Source organism: Galeopterus variegatus, unplaced genomic scaffold (assembly GCF_000696425.1).
Source record: "Galeopterus variegatus unplaced genomic scaffold, G_variegatus-3.0.2 Scaffold2897, whole genome shotgun sequence".
NCBI classification, from domain to species: domain Eukaryota; kingdom Metazoa; phylum Chordata; class Mammalia; order Dermoptera; family Cynocephalidae; genus Galeopterus; species Galeopterus variegatus.
The window spans coordinates 26,104-46,411 of record NW_007729008.1 but is presented as its reverse complement, the minus strand read 5'-3'; the positions used below and the strand labels follow the sequence as shown (position 1 = coordinate 46,411).

The following is a 20,308-nucleotide window of genomic DNA, read 5'->3' as shown; positions in this document are numbered from 1 at the left end:
TCTCCTGCATATAGATATCCAGTTATCCCAGCACCATTTGCTGAAGAGGCAGTCCCTTCCCCAGTGATTAGGCTTGGTGCCTTTGTCAAAGATCAGATGGCAGTAAGTGTGTGGGTTGATTTCTGGATTCTCTGTTCTATTCCATTGATCTGTGTGTCTGTTTTTATGCCAGTACCATGCTGTTTTGGTTATTATAGCTTTGTAGTATAGCTTTAAGTCGGGAGTGTTATGCTTCCAGTTTTATTTTATTTTTGCTCAGCATTGCTTTGGCTATGTGTGGTCTTTTGTTATTCCATTTAAATGTCTGGATAGTTCTTTCCATTTCTGAGAAAAATGTCTTTGGAATTTTGATGGGGATTGCATTGAATTTTTATATCACTTTGGGTAGTATGGACATTTTCACTATGTTGATTCTTCCAATCCAAAAGCATGGGATATCTTTCTATCTTCTTGTATCCTCTCTAATTTCTCTCAGCAGTGGTTTGTAGTTCTCATTATAGAGATTTTTCACATCCTTGGTTAACTCAATTCCTAAATATTTTATTTTTTTGGTGGCTATTGTAAATGGGCAGGGTTTCTTGATTTCTCGTTCTGCCAGTTCACTATTGGAGAAAAGAAATGCTACTGATTTTTGTGTGTTGATTTTGTATCCTGCTACTGTGCTGAAATCATTTATCAATTCCAAGAGTTTTTTTGTAGAGCAAACCTCTCATGAGTTTGAGGATGTAAATCTAAGTCTGGCGTGGCAGGCTTTTATGATGATATATTTGTCAAAGCAGGAGTACAGAATATCTTTTACATAAAAGTTTGCTTTCTTGATTTACAACATTGAAATCTTTAATATTAAATCTTTATGTGGTGGGTGGGCCTCCATTTGTACTTTTGCCCCAAGCCTCGCAAGGTAGGGCAAAGGCCTGGACCTATGTTAATTGCATGTGGATGAGATTTTTCATTTGTTAAGTAAAGGACAGATTTCAAAGAAATTTGTTCAGGAGCAATAAGTGAAGTTTCCTAGCTGATATGTTCCTGTCTGGACTTTGACTAGTATTAACTGCGGAGCTTGCTCCCTAGGAAAATTACTGACAGCCGCACAGTTGTAGTGCTTGCTTTCTTTATTATTCAAGAGAACAAACAATTTCTTCTTAGATGAATAGTATATGTATTTAGACAAGGCACAGTCTGTTCCACTATATACATTTTTTTAAAGTTAAAAAATGGTTTATAAGTGTTTGCTAATGCATACATATACATGGTACTGACATTAAAAACATTTAGCAAATGTGATTTGGGGTGCAAATAATTATGTCAGATATATACTTTTGTTGGACCTTTAATTCAAATTTGATTCATATTTTAGTTGGAGTATTTTATGATTCAAGCCTTAAATCAGAAGACAAGTGAAAAAATGAAGAAAAGAAAAATGAGCAACTCGTTTCATGGAATAAGACCACCTCAGCTTGAACAACCAGGTGCCTTTATTAGCCAACGTCTACACATTCAATAAATGGACCATAAATGATACACACTTGACTTTAAAATTCCTGGTGTGCAAAGTTAAAGGGAGGACATGGTCTGTATGCAGCAAACCCAGGGTCTTAAGTACTTTCTGGATCAGAAGATGGGTGGGAAATGACCAAATAAATAATGTAGATAGCTACCTAGTTCTTAGTTCTTATTGATAAAGAAGAGAAAACATAGCAGTTCCTTAGAGAAAGCAAAACATTTCATGCCATTTAGCACTAAAAGAAATTTCAGGTGTGGGCACTAGATGAGTGTACAGGGCCTTCAAAATGTCCCTTCAGCAAATGCAATCTCAGCTTTCACAAGGCTATTTCTTGTACCCTTCTGCTAAGAGAGATGTGGGTCTAACTCTAGACCTAACCCAGGGGTCCAGGAAGTCACAGTTGGGACACACATTTGTTCCGGAGCTGACTTGCCCTAAGGAAAGATCCTGGGCTCTGGGGCACATGGTTTTCAGAGGGTTCTTATCATTTAAGGTTCTGAGAAGGTGCCCCAGGCAGTGGGAAGGAGGATGGACTGGGGTAGAGTGTAAGGAGAGCCTGGCCCCAGCACTTTATTATCTGTTTTGTAGATTTAAAACAGGGGTTTTCTTTAGAATAAAATATTTTCATTGCTAAAGAAGTTTGAATTCCACTGATTTAGGGGATTGCATATCTTTCAAGCAATGCTTCACAAATATCCCTTTCCTCAGCTAGGCTTTGGATAAAAATGAGATGGCATTTTTAGGTAAAGTCAGCGATGAAGACCTGGAGTGTGGGTATTCTGAATCGCCTGAGGGCTAATCTCTCTTTGCTGGTAGTCAAACTAGTAAATGGAAGGTTATATCTTCTTTTAGAAATTAGGGAGCTCAGTCAACACTTTTAGGGAGGTGCACTGAGTGGAAAGAGCTTGTTCTAGGAAGCAATTTGTTTTACCAGGAGGAAAAAATACTAATTTTAGGATCAAAATAAGATGCTTAAGATGTTTTCAAACAATAGAGTTCCAGACTCTGAGCCCTAACTTTGAGAAATTGCAGAATTTCAGCAGCTTTGCCTTCCACCTCCCCTTCTGTTTCCAGGAGGGGAAGGACTTCAGATGTGAGATTGGGTTCTTCAAAACTTATTCAATACTTCAAATTTTTTATCAGGTAGAAGTAAAGAATGATAACAATGATAATTGAAATACTGAAGTTCAAAATTTGGAGGAATATTTTTTTTGGAGGACATACAAATAATAGGAAATGTTATTTTATTGCTCCTATGTCATTTGCACATAAAATATAAACACAGTATTTGTGTGTGTTTGTTATAAAATTCTACAGTCCATGAATCTATAGTTTGTACAATATATGTTCACAAGTTAGGTTAAGCTATACAAAATTGCTATTTTTGTAGGTCAAAAATAATCAAATATTGCAATTTCTAATATTATTCAAAAATATGGTTTTGTTGTGTTTAAAGTAAAAATGAAATTATTGGGTCTGCAGACCTAAAGAGTAGTTTATTATTTTTTTCTTTTTTGAAACAGAAAAAATGCCTGTCTTAAAGGCCGAAGCATCACATTATAACGCTGACTTAAATAACTTGCTCTTCTGCTGCCAGTGTGTGGACGTGGTATTTTACAACCCAGATCTAAAGGAAGTGGTAGAGGCCCACAAGATCGTTCTCTGTGCTGTAAGCCATGTTTTCATGCTGCTTTTCAATGTGAAGAGTCCCAATGACATTCAGGATTCCAGTATCATCCGAACTACCCAGGATCTCTTTGCTATAAACAGAGATACTGCGTTTCCAGGTGCTAGCCAGGAATCTTCAGGCAACCCACCATTACGAGTCATTGTTAAAGACGTCCTCTTCTGTTCTTGTTTATCAGACATTCTGCGCTTCATTTATTCAGGTATCTTGTCAAATGGTTCTGATTACTTGCACTCTCTTAAGCTTTTGAAATGAAATATGCCTGTGGTCCTCAAGAGTATTGGTTAGTTTTACATTATCTTTTTATTACCATCTGAGGTGAAGATTATACATGAGATAATATTTGCTTTTTATGTAGGAATTGGGCCAAGCTTTCTATCTTCCTTATAAATTTACTTGCCTTTTTTTTTTTTCTAATTTAAAAAAAATTTTTGGTAAAATACACATAACATAAAATTTACTGTCTTAACCATTTTTAAGCATACAGTTCAGCAGCATTAAATACATTCATAATGTTGTGCAATCATCATCACCTTCTGTATCCATAACTCTTTTCATCTTGTAAAACTGAAGCTCTGTACCCATTAAACAATAACTCCCCATTTCCCCTCCAGCCCCTAGCAACCACCATTCTACTTTCTATCTTTGTGATTTTGACTACTCTAAGTGCCTCGTAGAAATACAGTATTTGTCATTCTGAGACTGGTTTATTTCACTTAGCATAATGTCTTCAAGGTTCACCCAAGTTGTGCATATGTCATAATTTCCTTCTTTTTTAAGGCTGAATATATTTCATTATATGTATATACCACATTTTGTTTATCCATTAATCTGTTGATGGACACTTGGGTTGCTTCTGCCATTTTAGCTATTGTGAATAATGCTGCCATGAACGTGGGTGTATAAATATCTCTTTCAATATTTCAGTTCTTTTTGGGATGTACTCAGAAGTGGAATTGCTGGGTCATATGATAATTCCATTTTTAATTTTTAAAGGCACCACCATACTGTTTTCCACAGCAACTGTGCTATTTCGCCTTTCTACCAACAGTGCACAAGGGTTCCAATATCTCCACATCCTCGTCAACACTTGTAATTTTCTGTTATTTTTTTTTTATAGTAGCCATCTTAATGGGTGTGAGGTGGTAACTGTCTCACCGTAATTTTGATTTGCATTTCCCCATTGATCAGTGATGTTGAGCATCTTGTCCTGTGGTTACTGTACCTGCCTTGGTTTTAAAGCTACTTGTAAAAACCGAGCAGGTATGTTAATATTTTAATTTTTAAAAAATCCAAAATATGAAATACAAGAATTTATTGTCCAGTTTAAAGAAAGAAAATTTTCCAAGGGTATATGAAATCAAGTATCTGTACCTTAAAACTTAACTATTCACTCTTTGGTTTGACTTTTAGATTTTGGAGGGAATCAAGGAGAGGAATTGCATTCAGTTTAGGAACTGGATATCAGTGTCTAAAGTTAGTTCAGGCTGAGATCTATCAACTTTGGCTATGATTGACTTAGTCTTCATTTTTTTCCCTTGCTATTCTCTTATCTTTTTGAGATTCAGTTTATCAATTATTTTCTTCTTGTCCTTTTAAAACCTCAGTAGCAACTACATTCTAAAGAATAGAATTTTTGTCTGATTCATTTTAGCAGACGAATCAAAGGTCTCACATCTAAGTGTCCCATATAAGAATAGAAAAGAATGGATGTAAAATGATTATTAAAGTAAGCATCTAAATATAAGTTTTCTGAGGACTTTAATTTTCTTTTTCTACTTGGAATCATGTACTGACGAAATATTAAAATAAGGTGACTCATTTTTTGGAATGTGCCTGGAGAAACATTTATAATCTGTTTTTGGACTTTAGAATTGGGAACAAGGTCTGGCCAATTAGCTCAGTTGGTTAGAGTAGTGTTATAACACCAAGGTCAAAGGTTCAGAAATCTCCACACTGGCAAACTGCCAAAAAAAAAGAAAGAAAGAAAGAAAAGAAAAGGAAAAAAAATGGGAACAGATAAGAAGTTTCTAAAAAGGTTTGCAAATAAAGAAAGCAAACATTATTTCATATAGGTAAGAAAAATTTGGGTAGCCTTCATTTAAATGGTTGGTTTTAAAAATAAGATTACTTTTTTCATTTGGGTTGTGGTTATATAATTTTATAAGTTAAAATTTAAATTATGGTTTTGAAAAGTAACTACAGTAGCAGCATGCAGATTTATGTGGATAATATATATATATATGAGTGGAATGTGGTGATAGGTCAGTGAATATTGGCTTGAAGAAGGCATAAATAGGCACCCTTACAGCACATACCGAGCACCTGCCCCCAACATGGCAGGCTTTCCATTAGTTTCTGTTGAATTAAGGAGTAGTCTTTAAAAGCTGGGTGTCATCAGATGAATAACCCACACTAGTTAAGGACTTCTTTTAGTACTACGTATTTTAATGTTTAAACTTAGAATCTCACAGTTTAGAATTTAGGAATAATTTTGAAAAACTAAAATGTTGGGCCGGCCCGGTGGCGCACTGCTACATTGCGCCGCTTGGGAAGCGCGGTGGCGCTCCCGCCGAGGGTTCGGATCCCACATACAGACCGGTTCCCGCTCACTGGCTGAGCGAGGTGCAGGGAGCAACACCGAGGGTTGCGATCCCGTTGCCGGTCCCGGGCCGGTGCAGGCGCGACACTGAGGGTTGCGATCCGTTGCCGGTCATGAAAAAAGAGACAAAAAGGAAAAAAAAAAAAAAAGAAAAACTAAAATGTTTAAATGTTTAAAGAAAAAATATTGTTAATGACGTTTTTAAGGAACTGTGAAGGATATATTTGACTTTTCAGTGGTTTTACTACTGAAATTATATGAATTATTCAGCAAGTTTCCCACAGTCTCTATTGAATACTTTCAAAGGCACATGAACACTCTGAAGTCAGTAGCAGTAAAATAGCTATGTGTATCTCTAGTGACTGAACCTGCCTTGTTCTCTTCTAGGGAGTGGTATTTGTTTTTTTTTTTAATTGCAAAATTAATACATGCAGATGGAAAAAGAGGGAAAAGAAAAGAAAAAGTTCTCCTCTTACCCAAGACCCCTTCCCTGGAGGCAGTGACCTATTATGAGTCTTTTATGTATTCACTCTGATACTATTTAAAAGAAATTAATATACTAGGGAAATTTATGTTAATAAAAACCAGAATCCTTGGTAACTGCTGCTTTCCAGCAACCACAGATAGTTTCTGTGGCTGGAGCATAGAGTAGGAGGTGACAGCCAGTAGGAGATGTGGCTGGCAAGGCTTGTAGAAGCTGTTTTTGCTGTTCTTAGAAGCCACTCTAGAATTTCAAGCATGATCAGACTGGCCTTTAGAAAGCTCATCTCTAGTGATGGTGGGAGGATGGAAGAGAGCAGGCAGGCTCCGTCACTCTGGTGACCAACCTCATGCCAATATTCAGACAATGGGTGGTGTGGTCACTTGTCCTTAGTCATCTAGAGCAATGCTTTTCAGACCCTAAAGTACATACAGAATTCCTGGGCATCTTGTTCTGATTAAGTGTGTGCAGGGTGCACATGAAATTCTGCATTTCCTACAGTCTCCCATGTGGTGCTGATGCAGAAACACTAAAGTACATACAGAATTCCTGGGCATCTTGTTCTGATTAAGTGTGTGCAGGGTGCACATGAGATTCTGCATTTCCTACAGTCTCCCATGTGGTGCTGATGCAGAAACACCTGCTCTTGGAAGAACTGGGTACCAGCCACAGTCAGGAAACTCGGGCCTGGAATTTAGCCAAGAGGCCTGGGAGAGGTACCCTGTCATCAGTCTTAGGGCACAAAGTCAAAATGGGGTCAGCTGCAAAGCTGAGCTATTCAGAGCTGAGGCTCTCATTGCCCTGTGCATGCTTCCATGAAGTGGGGGAAAGTGGATGCTTAGCAGTTGGGTGGAAACTACGTGACCCAGGGAGTAGAGATTAGAGGTCAGAGGGGCATGGTGGCATGGAGAGCTTGCTGAGCTACAGGTTTTCAACCCAGTCAGAGTACTGGCTTCTTAACCTGAAAGCTAACTGTTGCATTTGTGCTCTGAGCTCTCTGTATGTCACCGCCAGGGCATAGGCCGTTGACCTCAGGCCACAGGGAGACCCTGATACTGGTTGAAGAGAAGGGAAAATAACTGGTTTTGTAGTACCAACTAATTATTCTTTAATTATTTACAGATTGTAACCTTTGACTCAGGCAAAAGTTAGGTTTATGTTTATAAAGACATTAAAGCTGTATTTGCCCAGTAAAGACAATTTTGAAGAAAACAGAAATTTAAGAGAAAAATAATTGCACAGGGTCCACTATCAAAAGAAAATGTCTAAACATTTATTGATATTTTATTTTACCCTCTAGTCTTTGTTTGTTTTTAAATAGTTTATTGTTTTTTAGGAAATATTTTCTATCAAAAATTCTAAACCTACATTATTTTTCTCTGAAACTTCAATAAAGGGGCCAGGCTTGTGGGGTTTTTTTGGTTTTTGTTTTTCTTTTGAACATTTTAACCTTTGAACAAAACACAAGTTTTAAGACACATTTGTGTAGTGGTTTCCTCATAGATGCCCTGTAACGTACCCATGGGTTACGTCAGGGAACGTTGAAGACAGGTGGGTGGGTCTGGAGATAGAACTCCAGGACATGGTCTGCTCTGGAACATTTGCCTTGTGCAAACAAACATAGGCTAAAACATCATAGGAAACCTGTCCCCTGTCCCTTTTTTAAATGAGCCAAATTACAAAGAATGTCTTAAGTCTTTTCAAATAACATACTTTTTTTGTACCTTTAGGAATTTGAAATTTTGATTATATTGTGTCACTATGCACATTTTGTCCTATGTTTAGGAGGGGCCTGTTTAATAGTCCAGGTAGCATTTCACACCTCTATATAAGTCTTCAGTTTATTTTCCTATTCAAATTTTTTAGTAAATAGACACAGTCAAGGTACATCTGTTTTGTACATGTTAATTTTCTATTGGATAACAGTGAACACTGCATTATCAATATGTGAGTACTTGAAGACTAATCCTATAGGAGAAATCTAAAAGGCGAGCCTGGTAGTTTCCTGGTCTTTAGGGAGTAATCCTTAAATGGCACACAATTGTAACATTCTTATAATACTTGATACAGTCTTATGCTTGCAAATTCCTGAGTCACATGATCTCAGATGGTTAGGAATTGAATTATTTGTAAGAGCCTCAAGAATTTAGCCTTGAGCTCTACCTGCCACAGATGGCCATAAGAATTTCATGTCACTTACTGGAATGCTGCCAGAGTAGATGAATATGTGGAAACGAGCTTTCATCTTTAGTTTGCATAGTATTCTCCAGTTCTTGGAATTATTCTGTAGCATTTTCTTTTCTGCATGCATAAATACCACGCTCTCTAAGAGTCTAAGTAAATTAAATAAATGCTTTGAGAAGTTAACTAAAAAAAATTCTAGTCAATAATGCAAGATGAGTAAGTTCTAGAGATCTGCTGTATGAAATTATGCCTATTGTAAACAATACTGTATTATACACTTAAACATTTAAGAGGGTAGATCTCATGTTAAATTCCAGCCCAAGGATTATTGCTTTTAGGACCTAAATGTATCAAAGATGATTTGGTTAGCATTTCTAATTATGAAAACAGCCCAATCATCAGTGTGCTCATAAGAATTAGTCTTACTTTCATTTTTAATTATTGGTTCTTAGTGTGTCTGTTACCGAACAGATTGGTGGCCTGTGGGGATTTACCTGCTACTAATCCCATATGTTTAGATTATTTGATGCATGTTTGCTTACAGATAATATTCTGAATGGACTTACTGTGTAGGTGTTCTTTAGTTAATATAATTTTATTTATATTAATTTACTATAGCTTTTACTTATATATAATTATACTAAAGGAGGACACAGATACAGTAAGCATGTGTGTACACAATAAGAGATACCTACACTCTTAGTGTAGGTGCTGCGTACCCTAACCCAGTGGATGAAACTTTTAAAGTGGTCACTGTCAGCACTCAATGCACATTTGAGTCACCGAGGAAGCTTTTAAAATGTATTGAGTCAGAGGCCCTAGTCGCAGAGATTCTAATATAATTGGCCTGGGATAAGAACTCCTCTGATAGTATTTTATAAAGATCTCTGGGTATATGTAACACACAGCTAATGTTGAGAATCACTGACACAGAGTAAATTTTCTCGATCCGGGGTCCACTGGCTTCTAAGGAGTTGTACTCTTGGCATTTCTGTATAGACTTTAGTGTCTGTGTGTGCATGTGAAATTTTCTGGAGAGATGATCCATAGAATCCACCAGGTTGTGAAAAGAGTATGAGTCCCCATGGTTAAAAATCATTAATGCAAGAAGAAGAAAAGTAAAAGCATAGAATTCTTCTGGACCACATACCTTTGGGAATTTGAGGAGGAAGGGGAGCCAGCTGGCTGGGCTTGAGCCCAATTATGTGTCTCATTCCTAATTGGGTGTTCTATGATGTCATGTTGGTAGGGTGAATTTGCCCGTGGTGGGAGTATTTACACCACAGAAATGGCCAATGCTACATATCAAGGCCCCCTCCCCAGGGCACACTACAGTAATCATGCAGGCCAGGTGAGGGGAAGTTGAAAGGATGCACAGGAATGTCAAGTGCTGCAGGGCTCAGCTGTAAAGAGCCCTGAGAGCTGCTGGGTTAGCAGCCTCACTCTCCCTTTTGGCTTTGGTTGCAGTTGGTCCTGGCTGGCTGCAATCGCCTGATCTCCTTGGTTCAATAAATGTTTATTGTGTGCCCTCCTCATTACCCAGTATCCATGACGATGTCTGGCAAAGTGCTGGACACAGGAGGGGAAACAGCAGAGAGAGTAGATTGGGAACAGATAGAAAAGGATCTCATATTACCCAGAGAGGAGAAGTGACTTGCTAAAAGTCACACATGTAAATGGCAGAGACAGAACTAGAACCTGGGTTCCCTAACTATGCTTGCCCACCCTATGCTTTTTTAATTATATTATTAGGAATTAGGACTTTCTAATAAGACATGGAATGAATTAGGGTAATCTCTTAGAATATCACAATGAGACTCATGCTTTTGAAAATTTATGAGTATCAACTAATGGGATAGATCTGATGGGGAAAAGGCCATGATGGAGCAGGGAGGCTGGGTAGGAGGCTGCTGTCAATCAAGTGAGAGGAGTGCTTGGGGAAAAGGTGAGCTTTTGCTGATCATGGAATAGGACTTTTATAAGACACAGAGAAAGGGAGGCTGACAGAGTGGGAGACAGAAGTGAAGTGGGCCTAGAAAGAGATAGCTTTGAAGTGGGCTGGGGTGAAGACGAGAGAAGGAAGGGACCAAGTGAGGTGATTTTGCATCAATGGCATGTCATGAAGCTCTTCAGGAAATTATCTAGCTCCCTTCTTCAGATTGATTTTGTAGGGCTGGCTGTCAGACATCCCAATCTCACCCTAACAATGCACGAGGACTTCTGAACGCATTCTATTTCTGCTGCATATTCCTCTACCTGATGGTAGTCACTGCTCTCCATAATTAGTAAGATTTAATTCAACTTGAAAAAGACTACATCTACCTTCTTAGCTAGGGCAAGTAAGTAAGTTGGGTGTTGGACCACTTGTCATGGTGACTCATATTCTGGCCATTACTATTGTCACTAGCTGGTCCCCTATTACAGAGGGGTGGGACCTGTCCAGGGAGGAAGACTTCAGATTCTGAGAAATAATTTAGGGGAAGGCAAAGGGATTTTTTTTTAAATGTGGAAGCTATTTAAATGTTTTAGTGTAATTATAAGGATATATATTTAGTAAAAGAAAATACTAAAAAAGGCGGAACATTGATATCTAATAAGTGATTTATTTTTCTTACCTCCTGCTTTAACAGAAAAATCCAACGTGAACTAATTTTTTTCCAGGTGCTTTTCAGTGGGAAGAATTGGAAGAAGATATCAGGAAGAAGTTGAAAGATTCTGGGGATGTTTCAAATGTAATTGAGAAAGTTAAATGCATTTTAAAAACACCGGGAAAGGTAAATTAATTTGTTGTAAATTAGTTTACTTTGATGCTCTCTGAATTATAACTGATATACTATGATAAATATGATAGAGTAATTAGAAGAATCAAAAATATATGAATATAAATGTTTTACGTAAGTATGTATTTTTTCCATTTTAATATTTTAAACATAAACACATGTTACTTCTCACTATCTTAGATTTTAATTTATGTAAGAATTAAAGTATGTGTGAGTCATATCTTTAACATGTTCATTTGTGCATTCCATCTTCTGAAACACTCCCCTGGAGCTCAGGGAATCCACAAACTACGTCTCTATGTCAAGAATGTAGGGCTGTTTAATCTGTCCAGCTACAGTTAGGCTTTTTGGAGGGGATGCTTCCTCAGTCTTCACAATTTAAGGCCAAATGGTTTTGGGGAGCAAGTCAGTTTCTGCATGTGCCTTTTTCAGGAATTCTGAGAAATCTGTTTAACCACATGTATAGTTACAGATTCTCTCACGAAGTATGGGTTCAAAATTATAAATTAGGTTCAAGGTCATAAAAATAGAGACTTGATATATGGCCATAAACTTGTGCACTTTAAAACTCTAGTAACTTAGATTGTACAGAGTTCGTAATGGCTTTTAGAAGGTTGTTAAGTCTCCAGACAACCACATTACACAATTTAGCCAGTGTGTTCTTAATTCAGATTCTGTGATAAACAAATTGGCTACAGTAGATTAAAAGGTAAGTTGTGTGCAATGCCTAGCAGTATAGGTTTATATTAAATTTAAGAAAAATGATCACTTCTTTAACTTTTTTGTACAGATGACTTTGTCAGTTTTACAGCGTAAGTTATTAACATTTCAAAGTTAATATTTTAAAAATGTAAAATGTACTAGCTTTAATGAATATTCCTGACTATTCTTTAATTAATAAAGTGGTCTTTTTTTTTTTTTCTTAACAAAGTAACATAGAATTAAGAGTTTTGCTTTAGTAACACATTGAAGCAGGTATACAGCCACTGTCCAGTTTTACAGGTATATGGCAGGACAGTAGCTCTCTTGCAATCTAATTCAGTTCAATAATCCTGTTGTAAAAATGTGCACATATGACAGCATTCTGTTTTTTAAAATAATTAATCTAGTTTTCTAGATTATTTATGGACAAGTAAAATGTATATTATATACATCTGTTTGCTCCAAAAATTCTGCTTTGAATTTTTTTTTCAAATTCAAAGCAGAAGTGACGAAGGAATCTGTTTATACAGATTCATACTCTGTGTGTGTATATGTATATATTTGTGCACACATAAACACACATTCATACATTTATACGTAATATACATCCCATATAATATTCAGTATACAAACTCATAATCTTTATATGAATGGTAAGAGCAGAGTGTTGCCTTTTGTTCTGAACCTGCACCTTTCCTTGGATCTGATTCTGAACACATTTCTTTGAGTACGGAGAATAAAATGAATTCATCTTGTTGGGGATGTGGAGGCTGGAGGCTATGTGATTCTGTGATATTGAACTAAATTCCCTTCTTTGCATGGAAGGAGAGAAGGGATTTTCCACTCCTTTTTCCTGTGCTTTCCTGGGATAAGGGCCTCTCTCATTCATTGAGTATGACCCAGGGATGTACACTGAATTGGGACTCAGGAAATGTAGATTTAAATTGTGGTCTGCTCCAAACTATCCCTGTGGCCTTGAACATGTCAGGGATTTCTATAAAATGAAGGATAAACTGGACGATTTCTAAAGCCCCTACTAGCTCTCCAACTTGATGATGATTTTTGGCTCTTACTCCCCTTTTTCTGTGGCAGTCTCTTGAATCCTACCTAATTCCTTCAATGTGTATTATTATGGTATATTGTGTTCAGGATCTGAAGATGTACTTTATAGGACCAGGATTTGTATAATCCTGTTTTGCTTCTCTGTCTTGCTCACGGACGCCATTCTTGAGTGAGTTTTTTCTTTCCTTGCAAAGAATAATATTGTTTTTTATTTCCTCCTCACCAAAGATTTTAAACTTCTCACCATAGTATTTTAATCCAGAGTGGGGAGCAGGTGTTATTTATTGTTACTATGGATAACGTTGTATGTTTGATTATTTCTCAGGAATAAAGTTTCCCAGCTCTCCAAGCAGAGGGTCAGAGTTCTGACCATGGCTAAAGTTCTGAGATTCAGCAGGGAAAATGGGTGGAGCCATCAGATATGAATAAAATATGATCTTCCAATAAAAATCATGACTAAATCATTCCAAATGAGGGGTTATAGTAACACAATATAGACTGTAGGCAAGATTGTAGTCCTGATGAATCCTCATATTTACAAATACTTCTTATTTCTTCATCTTTTGGGTAATTCTACCTGAGAAGGTTGTTCGGTCTTGTTTTGTTTATCTACTGTAAATAAAGGAGCGTAAATTAAAAAAGAAAGAAAGAAAAGAAATGGTGGGGAGTGAGGGAAAGGTGGCTGGCCCTTCTTCTACTTTTAGGGTTGGAACAAGGGGTGTGTGAAAAGACCACAGAAAGGATAAACAATGCTCCAAAGCCTGGGTGAGACAGAGGTGCTGTTCCTGGAGGCCGTCTGCCTGAGCAAGCACGTGTGACAGGACACAGTGTTGTCAAGGGCAGAGAGTCTCTGGAGCTCCAGACTGAAGACTCCAGGCAACTTTTTATAGATTCCACTTCTCTGCTGTGGGCAGGAAAAATATTTAGGATTATAAGATTGGAGAGTAAGATGGAGATGAACCAATTCATCAGTCTCAGGTATTTTTTAATATTCATTTCTTCAGGAGAAAATGTTAAGCTAGTAAGCAGTAGAAGGATGTGGTGTGATAAGGGAAAAATGTGTTTTTCTTAATTACAAATTATATTTTTGCCTATGTACTTTTTAAATGAACAAATCACATTGTATGTGTAATGTGTTTTACTGTGCATTTATATGAAGTTGGACTACCGTTGTCTATGTGATAAGGGAAAAATGTGTTTTTCTTAATTACAAATTATATTTTTGCCTATGTACTTTTTTAATGAACAAATTACATTGTATGTGTAATGTGTTTTATTGTGCATTTATATGAAGTTGGACTACCGTTGTCTGTTTCCCAACAAAAACTCATGGGGATTCAGGATCCTACAGTTTCTCAGCTGTAGAGTTGACTTTGTCTTTAGCTAACGTTTACTGCCGCGAATGCTGAATAGTATAGTGTTGCTCACTGACAGGACGAAGATGTAGTTCTTGAGGGCAAATTCCTTTGAAAGTGAGGCTCAGAGATGCCACAAAGTAGGTAATCATTATTTCTTTAGACATTTAGCACAGTTTTCCAAATTCTCAAACCAGCCCATATACATTATCAAAACATACTGAACAAACCTTCCCCTCATATCTGTTTTTCCTTCTAGATTAATTGCCTAAGAAACTGCAAAACCTATCAAGCCAGAAAACCTCTGTGGTTTTATAACACTTCCCTCAAGTTTTTCCTTAATAAACCCATGCTTGCTGATGTCGTCTTTGAAATACAAGGTACGGTTCAACTTTTACAAAGTTTGTTACTCATTTTTCTTTTTTGTTCTCTTTCCTCGCTTTGTATTTCAGCTTTGAATATTTGGGGTGAAGGAATGACTATTCTCAGTTGCAGGATGTAGATTAATACTACCTGAATTTCAACAAAATCTTCCAGTGAAATGAAGTACTTTATTAAAATAAAAAGAAGAATTTATATTTTCCTTAGTATTTTTACCTTTCCATATACTTGATTAACTTTTAGTGACCAGCAAGGGATCGGTGATCTGTAATATGTCATTATACGTTTTTGTTTGTGTATTTCTTTAAGATCCTAGTTTTTCATTCATCTGAAACCAGCTCCTTTAAAATTATTACCTCGAGTTTATTTTATTCAACTCTTTTCCTTCCATTTAAGCAAAAGGAACTAACCATGGGTTGAGGGTCTTGCCTGCCGACGTCAGGCACCCACAGAGATCACTACATTTATTCTTCACGGCACTCTGAGAATTGTCACCAGAGCAACTGAGAGCTGCTGCTTATCTCTAGGGGAAAGCAATGCCACCTGTTTTAGTAGAGATGAGCTGTTTTAATGTCCATTATTGATTACTCACTTGGGTAATTTTGTCACTTTAGTAGATTAGAAGAATAATGTTAAAAATGAATCTTCAGATGCCTTCAATTTACACAAGAAGGATAGGAGGAGTTGCTCCTGTAGGAATTAAGTAGAACGTTAGGTGTGCTATTATTAAGAGAAAGATGTAATTCCAATTTTATGGTAGAAATGTGTAGTGGCTAACAGTCATTTACTTTAAAAAATCTTTCCTCAGAAAGATTTAACTTTTAACTTTGGTCACTTGCCAAGACAGTGAATTGGAAACTTTCCAAAGTACCTGCTGGCAAGCTACTGTGTGCAGTGGGAGCCTGGGACACTGAAAGTGGGACAATAAGAATGACCGTGAGATATATAAAAAGAGATTGAAAAAAAAAAGAAAGCTAACCAGAGGCCACAGACTTTATGTGACCCTTTCGTCGTTTTAGAGAAACCTAAAACTAACTCTCACTAAGCCCCTGATATTATCACACCTTGATTTATTAGTTGCTAAAATAAAAATCCAAAGTGTGTATCTAAAGTCAGCTTTCATAAATTATTCATTGTAGGTAGAACAAGCCTTGTCAGAGAAAAAGCCCCTGGTGATTACAGAATTACATCATTAGCTTCTTGGAGAAAAATCTCTGTTGATGAAGACATTTACTAAAAATGCTTGGTATGTTCTGTTCATTTAAAGAAACAAATCATCTAAGCAGCTTCACATTCCAACAGAAAAGATCACATCCAATTGTTGAGCAGAAATAATGATTGCTGAATAAAACAGTAGTATTTTTATCTTGCAAAACTAATTTTTAAAAAAAAAATTCAGTTTAGAAAGATGGCACACTGCTTGTGTGTTCCAGAAGAAGGTGATTGATGCCACCAGAGATGGCTGAATGCTCTTTTCCAAATAACTTGCTGGGGACCACTATTTTTTAGCCACATCCATGTTTCAGGGTTGATTGGACTCATTCTGAGCAGACTCCAAAAGATGGGTATAAGATGGAGCAATCCCTCTCAGTGACTATGTGACAACCTAGGGCACTGCTTTTCATAACCAGAAAGAGAATTAGTAGCAGAAGGTTACATGGTGAACGTAGCAGAGTAGTTTCTAGTGCTGTTTCATCCAAGCCATGGTGAGTCCTGGTGGATGTCTTCCATGCTATAATATTCGTAGAATGTAGTGTTTGAGTTAATCAGAGCGAACATCTCTGACATTCCTGGATAATGTTCACTGTTGGTTGTATGGCCGGGCCGACCATCTCTTACCACTGGCACAGTATTGGATACAAATCAGGTACATTATAGTCAGTTTGGTACTTCCTAAGTCATGATCATGTTCTGGTCCTCTGTTTTATTTACCTAGGTCCCCTTGACTAGAGTTTTGGTTGTTCCCAAGCCCCTCAGTCATCCACTTAGAGACCAACTCTTGTGTTACTCTCCAAATGACTCATCTCCTCCTTTGTGTGTGTGTTTTAGAAGTTTAACTGTGAGGCCGGCCCATGGCTCACTTGGTAGAGTGCGGTGCTGATAACACCAAGGCCACGGGTTCGGATCCTATATAGGGATGGCCGGTTTGCTCACTGGCTGAGCATGGTGCTGACAACACCAAGCCAAGGGTTGAGATCTCCTTACCGGTCATCTTTTAAAAAAAAAAAAAAAAAAGAAGTTTACCTGTGAGAGGAAAACCATCCTGGTCTCAGGAGGAAACTTATAATTACCACTAAGACAGGATCTATGTCGTTCCATCAGTGTAACCCCTACAGTCCCGAGAACTGTGACTTGCCATTAATAAATGACTGTTGCTAATGAGAGTAATGATTCCGAACTTGGAATCAACAACTGAAGCATAAGTGCTCTTCCAGAAGACTTTGCATTGTTATAAACCTGTAAAAAGAGAGAGTCCACCTCTCTGCCAGGGATGTTAATTACGTAGCATAGTTTGAGAGTAACTTTTACCCAGTAAATTGAATATGAAGGTGTGGCCCTGTCATAGATTAATGAGTTAGGGACTGTCTCCATCTTCATCTTTTCTCTTGCTGTGCTATAACAGAGCTATCAAATTTGCTTATAATTTGCATAGCAGACATTAACATCTCCTTATAGTTAGCATAGGAGGCATGTCACCAAACATTATGTTAGTGTAACTTCCTGAAAAGGTTTTCAAAGGGAATATGCAACACCTGAAAATATATGATAGATTAGGAGAACAAGATAAGCAGTGATGTGGAGGATCCTTTCTCCGCATAAATCTTGCATTTCTTCTCTTATCCCACCTACTGATGTCTTTTGAAGGCATCTGCTCACCCCTTCCCTTATCTGTGCAGGGGCTGAGGTCAGGAAGGGCTGTTGGATGCCTGTGCTGATGATGAGCGGCAGTTGATGTGATGTTGATTGGAGCCTCCCCAGCTCAGAAACCAGGGCCTCCTGGGGAGTTGGGACAGAGAGAAGCAGGAAGGGTGGCAGCGGAATCTGGCAGTAGCTTCTTGGATATCAGCTCTAGGGGAGGCAAGCCTAGCTTCTGAAAGTTGGAGAGGGGAGCTGTAGAAGGCAGTGGTATTGCCTCTGGAGGAGGGCTGTGTCTGGGGTCTGGAGCCCTAGCTCCAGCTTTGCTTTGCATCCCAGCCAGTGTGTTCTTGCGCAAGTCACTTAACATTTCTGGCCTTCAAGTCTTCTCATTTGCAAAGCAGACAGGGTGAGCCACACAGATCCTGAAAGGTCCATTTTAGTGTTGAGAGCTGTATAACTCCCTCGTTGCCATCCTTTGATTCTGTCTGCACCTGCAGGGTAGCAGTGGGAATACTAAGGAGCAGTCCTGTGTTGGAAGATGTTGAGTAAATTCTTGCTCCTCTTGGGTTAGGCTATGTGTCCATCATCTGCTGATGGAATGGAGCATGTTTGCATTCACCTCAGGGTGGCCCCTCTGGCATCACGCTCAGTTACTAGGGCCAATTCTCTGATATACTTCTGCAATTCTTCCAGAGTGTATAGGGAGAAGTAGAAAAACCAGAGGCAATCTAAATGAGGAAGGAAGCAGAGGACTTAGAAATCACTGATCTAACTCATCCCCTTGGATGACAAATAGTTGAATGTATATTCATGAAGAAACTTTATTATTTTTTCTGTTTATGAAAGTAATTTATGATTACTATAGACCACTGTGCACAGAATGGTCCCATTTATTTTTTATTTTTATTTATTTTTTATTGAACATTGAAATTATGTGATACTGGTACTATAACTGGCATGTCAGAGGAACCATATTCATAGCCAGTAATATGCCCCAGTATATAAAAGTATTTATTTTTAAAACTTTTTCTTTATTCTTTTTTTTGTATTTGTTGAAAGATAATTGTACATATATGTGGGGTACAGCATTGAATATCAGTATCTGTGTGTAGTATAGAAAATATGTCTATTTTAGGCCGGCCCGTGGCTCACTCGGTAGAGTGCGGTGCTGATAACACCAAGGCCACGGGTTCGGATCCTATATAGGGATGGCCGGTTCGCTCACTGGCTGAGCGTGGTGCTGACAACACCAAGCCAAGGGTTGAGATCCCCTTACCGGTCATCTTTTTAAAAAAGAAAAGAAAATATGTCTATTTTGTTCATAAATTCATAAAAAGGATCTGGCAGTTTACATATCATATTGTGAACAGTGGTTATCTTTAGAAAACAAAATGTGGATAGTGGTGATTTGAAAAATGTTGTAAGTGCTTATTGTAGGATAGTCAGATAATATATAATGATGAAAAAATCACCCACAATCCCCAGTGACAGTCACTGTTTGGTTTTGACATATTTCCCTCTGGTCACTTTTCCTCTGCCTAAAAAAGGGGCAGGGGTTAGGTAATGCATACTGTTTATCCAATTGTATATCTTTTATTTTTGAACTTGTGTCATAAGCATTTTACATGGTATTAAAAATCTCTTAACATTTTTACTGTCATTTGACTGTTATATTCTTTTTTTTTTTTACTACAGGTGTAAATTTAGGTATTTCCTACATTTTCACTATTAGAAATAATAATTGCATTGAAGATTTAATATAAATATCTCACTCTGAAATTAGGATTACTTCCTTGGGATAGATTTTAGTCATAGGATATGAACATCCATAAGACTCCATGTATGCTATTAATTGTATATATCCAGAAAGATTGTACCAATTTATATTCTCATTGGTAGTGAATGACAGTGATTGTTTTAGTATATCTTCATCAGCATTAAGTACAATTGCCTCTTAATTTTTCTTGCAAATTTGATATGACCGTGTATTTTTAATATTCTAATCTAGAATCAAGATGCCCAGATTATACAAATCAAAAGCCAAATCTGTTCTGATACATTGGACCTTTTAGTATTGAGACATTTTTATAATAATTATTAATATATACTATAATATAATTATAGTATAATACAGTAGCACTTACTCTGGTAGCAACTCTACTAGAACTCACATATGTAAGGCTCAAGTCTTGAAACAACGCTGTATTTTGGTATTGTTATTCACAGCCCTAGCTGCCTAGTGGTGGTGGAGCAGAGATGTGCACCTTTCTAATTCAAGGTGGGCACCAGAGAGTGGGCTTGAACCACTCGGTTAATGAAACTAGAAAAATTATATTGATTTCACAGTGGTTTAATCATCGCTATTGCTCTGTTTCAAATCAAAGTGCATTCTCTTATGTATCATGTTTTAAATTCTTATCATTCTCTGAAAATTCATGCCAGGCATGAATGTTTACTCTTTTAGGTCATATCAATGCCTCTCAGTGTGACAGCATTTGAGCCTGTAGTTTTTGTTTTTTTTTTTTTTTCCTTTTTGTCTTTTTTCGTGACCGGCAACGGATCGCAACCCTCAGTGTCGAGCCCGTACCGGACTGGGACCGGCCACGGGATCGCAACCCTCGGTGCTGCCCCCGCCCCTCGCTCAGCCAGTGAGCGGCCGGTCTGTATGTGGGATCCGAACCCTCGGCGGGAGCGCCACCGCACTTCCCAAG

General features: G+C 37.6%; 1 protein-coding gene across 2 annotated transcripts in view; it reads left to right on the top strand.

Annotated features, from left to right (window-relative positions):
• RHOBTB3 (Rho-related BTB domain containing 3) overlaps positions 1-20,308 on the top strand; it is a 62,515-nt gene that overhangs the window by 21,699 nt on the left and 20,508 nt on the right. For both annotated transcript variants that reach the window (XM_008583367.1, XM_008583368.1), the window contains exons 5-8: positions 1,358-1,469; positions 3,028-3,393; positions 11,120-11,232; positions 14,617-14,737. In XM_008583367.1, the coding sequence (XP_008581589.1) occupies positions 1,358-1,469; positions 3,028-3,393; positions 11,120-11,232; positions 14,617-14,737 (712 nt within the window). The remainder of the gene's footprint in view (positions 1-1,357; positions 1,470-3,027; positions 3,394-11,119; positions 11,233-14,616; positions 14,738-20,308) is intronic.